Below are 3541 nucleotides of genomic sequence, written 5' to 3'. Positions count from 1 at the left end.
GCCTTTATAGATAAAGCACCAATCAATCTGAACAACTAGTACAAAGTAAGCCGCAGGGGCACAACCAAAGAAAGCCCCAAAACGAAAAACAATGGATGCAAAGAGGCCACCGACGCTATCTTGTTGGAACCGGAAGCCCGCCGATCATCGAGCATCTCAAGTCTCATGAGAAGCCACCATTGCAGCATAAATGCAATAGGAATGTAAACAAGGTCAGGCGCATGTCATAGACGGTCGTGAGCAATCACAAGCTTGTTCCAGGAGGTCCAAAGGGCTCAGGTCATGGCCGTAAAAGAAAAAACTAGAGGAGGCGTCTCCTCCTATCAGCGAGGGACTAGGCAATGACCACAAGGTCAAGCAGACTCGCAGGGTACCAACTGCACCACATGACCTCGCAAAGGCATCTCCAAAAGTTTAGCGCCCTTGGAGCCGCACTGTACAGATCTAGCACCTCCGCTAGCATCCGCATAATATTGACCCGAAGATGCCACCTCACACAATGTGCACATCACAACATACACACGACGTGGGTGCAGCAGTAGATATCACAACACAATTCCATAACAGATCCACAACAACATATATATGCAACAACTCTGAAGAGTCAAATTTAACATATGGATACAACACAAGGGTCTTGCGACCAAGATACAACTCACAGCGGAAGCAAATATATCTTATACAGGTAAATAATACAAATGCCTTAAGAAGACTTTAAAGAAAAGCAAATGACGTCCATATCCCTGTTAATGCCATCCTTAATCAAACCTCCTTCTGAAATGTTACCATCTGATTTGCAGCACCCGGGGGTAAAAGAGAAGATAAAACAGGGTGGATCAGGTCAGTCCATCGTCGGGAGGTAGACGCGGTGGAAACTGTTCATGGTTAGCGTCCTACGGCAGGTTGGACACTTGCTCTGAGCCTGGATGGAGGCCTGGATGCACTTCTGGCAGAAGATATGGCCACAGATGGTGGATGACGCATCAACCAGCTCATTCATGCAGACTGGGCAGCTAAACTTTGGTTCCTTTCGGACCTCCTTCAGAGGTGCATGGGATTCCTGCATCACCATGAGTTGCAGTTTGTAAGCAAGCCTTGGAGAGCTGATATTACTATACATGATGTTTGTGAAAGTACAGTGCACAATTCTTACCAAGAGTCTGTTGGTTGCAGGTGTGTCCACTGTGTCTATCACAAGGTTGTTGTTGCATGCTCTTGGGCGATCATGGTGTGTAGAGTTCATCCCCAGAGAAAGCAGTGTGTTTACATGCTGATTAGGAGCTTCCCCTGGAAAGAAAGCAATGCAAACCAAGTTAGTAAATGGAAACATAGTCCAAAAGGGGAAACTAGGAAAAAAAAAGGTGATATACACTAGAGCATACAGCTCCAAGACTGAACAGTACTCTCTCTATCTCAAAATGTAAAACGTTTGTCAAAAGCCGTCTTACATTTTGAGACAGAGGAAGTATATGTATGTTCAGAAATGTCATAAATTAATATGGGCAAATACTGAGACTCAACAGTGTGACATCCCATTTCTAATTGATAATGGGGAAAAAAATGGAAGCTAAGCATCCGAAGGAAGATAATTAGTGTTAAATTCTGATAATGGATCTTTCAGGTTAACATTTCACTTGCAGCTTTTTAGTCATACAATAGCTACTTAGTGGATGGTCTTTTCCGAACACAAAAGCTAGACTCCCAGAAAGGTGGTTTGTTAGGTGTTAACACATCTGTTCAATTTTGTCCAATATGTTGCTGGCTATTGGATTTCAAGGCTAGAAGTTTCTACAGCATGGTACAGAAGAATTTCAAAATATGGTACACGGCCTGAAGGAAATAAGCACAAGTTCAGTAAAACTATCTGCGCCTGGCAGCAAGGTACCCATGTTGGCGTTCAGAGGAACCATGTCTGCACCAGACGACGAAGGGCCAATATTGCCTGTCACATAAGACATTCTAGAAGTTTCACTTGCGCCTTGCGTGATACCAGGTGTCAGAATCATCGTCCCATAGCCAGGGGAAGATGCTATCTGTCTTGACAATTGTTGGTTCCGTTGTCGTTGTTGGTTCTGAGCACTCAACTCCTTGATAGCAAACTGCAAGTGCGGCTCAATTTGCCCCTTCATCATATTGTAGTACTCCCTCTGAGTATATATTAAAATGATGAAACGGTGATATTTAATTTTGCTCGGAAATGGACTTGATTGCTCGAAAGCCAAAGCTACAAAATAAGAAGGAAAGGGGTCAACACCTTGCTTGGGTATTTTCTGAACAAGATTTCCTCAAGCCTCCTCGCGAGGTGCGGTAACCTCCTCCGCCAATCAGCCGAGCTTGGCTTCCTTCCTATATACTCGAATCTGCCAATTCAATAACAAGTATATATAATGAAATTAAATAAAGAACTACCCTCCTTACTTTCATATCAAACTCAGACCATCAGGCATCATCAGCCTTATAGCCTAAATAACCCTCGGAACTGAACAGAGGATCTAAACGCACCCCCAAAGTTGCCAAATGTGTATGCAAAGTCCTTCTAAACTTCAAGGGAAGCCATTAATTTCGAACAGCACTATATCTATGATCGGCTTTGCTTATAATTTTGTGAATGAAACAACGTGGTACCAGTAAGCATGATGCCTGATGGAACCTATTGTTTAGAGAATTCAATTCCAACCCCTTTCCTGGAGTATGAATATCGATTATTTACAATTGGAGCAGATAAGAGCACTGAACGCTTACATCTTTTCTCGGGCGTTGCCGCGCATCATCACGAACTGGGAATCGACCCACGCGTCCTGCGTCTGGCTTTGCGGCGGCGGCATCCCGACGGCGCCGACGACCTGATTCACCTGCGCAGTCTGACGCGCGTTCATCTTCGGTGCCAGTCGGGCGAGTCTCACGCCGGCCCGGTCAACCCCGGCGCAGCGCGAGCTGGATGCCGTGGGGGTAGGAGGGCCGACCCAATAGTAGGAGGTTGTGCGGCGGCGAGCGGCGGGCGGAGACGAGGCGGGGGAGACGGAGGAAGAGGGGAGAAAGGAAGGGGGCTTGACCAATGGCGGACTACCCGAGCTGGACTGCACGAGCGGGGTCAATACTGGGTGGTGGGCCAGCGACGCGCTTCCCTTTTCTTTCTTCCCTTTTAGACGAGGGAAGCGTCCGTCTCGAAATCTACATCGATTTTTTTTTCTCAATGCAAGTTATCACTAGTGAGTCTCATCAAAGAATAGAAAATAAAGACTTTGTCAATTTTCTTTTAGAAAATAAAGACTCTAGTACACATGCATTTTTACTCCATTTCAACTTTTTCAGTTTTTTACACCGAACCACATTTTTTCTCTTCGAGCCTCCGCCTCCTGCAGAGGATCCTGCTTCCCCATCTGAATCTACTTTTTCTGACATCCAATCCTACATTGCATGCGAGACATCACCCTGGGGCTATACATTGGCCATGCCCTTACGACGTCCCGATTAATAAGGGTAAAAGTTTGTTTCCTGGTATGTCTTTTAAAGACGGTTTTTTTATGGGCAAGTCTTTTAA

The 3541-nt window shown here is 45.5% G+C and overlaps 1 protein-coding gene across 1 annotated transcript; it reads right to left on the bottom strand.

Moving 5' to 3' along the window:
- Positions 1-561: 561 nt before the first annotated feature.
- Positions 562-3089, bottom strand: LOC119278142 (probable histone acetyltransferase HAC-like 1). The gene is made up of 5 exons (XM_037559495.1): positions 2743-3089; positions 2255-2360; positions 1886-2147; positions 1154-1287; positions 562-1060 (listed from the first exon to the last, which is right to left on the bottom strand). Exons 1-5 carry the CDS (start codon positions 2874-2876, stop codon positions 842-844), a joined length of 855 nt encoding a protein of 284 aa, XP_037415392.1. The 5' UTR covers positions 2877-3089; the 3' UTR covers positions 562-841.
- Between the last annotated feature and the right edge of the window lie 452 nt (positions 3090-3541).

Source organism: Triticum dicoccoides, chromosome 3B, assembly GCF_002162155.2.
Source record: "Triticum dicoccoides isolate Atlit2015 ecotype Zavitan chromosome 3B, WEW_v2.0, whole genome shotgun sequence".
Taxonomy (NCBI): domain Eukaryota; kingdom Viridiplantae; phylum Streptophyta; class Magnoliopsida; order Poales; family Poaceae; genus Triticum; species Triticum dicoccoides.
This window is presented reverse-complemented; position numbering and strand designations above follow the sequence as displayed.

What these genes read in the sequence shown, in the direction of transcription:
- LOC119278142 (XM_037559495.1), bottom strand. Translation starts at nt 2,876, where the DNA reads ATGAACGCGCGTCAGACTGCGCAGGTGAATCAGGTCGTCGGCGCCGTC. An exon ending in TCCTCTGAACGCCAACATGG is followed by an intron (nt 1,288 to 1,885) that starts GTACCTTGCTGC and finishes CTTTCTTTCCAG; the next exon opens with GGGAAGCTCCTAATCAGCAT. An exon ending in CTGCAACCAACAGACTCTTG is followed by an intron (nt 1,061 to 1,153) that starts GTAAGAATTGTG and finishes ATGGTGATGCAG; the next exon opens with GAATCCCATGCACCTCTGAA.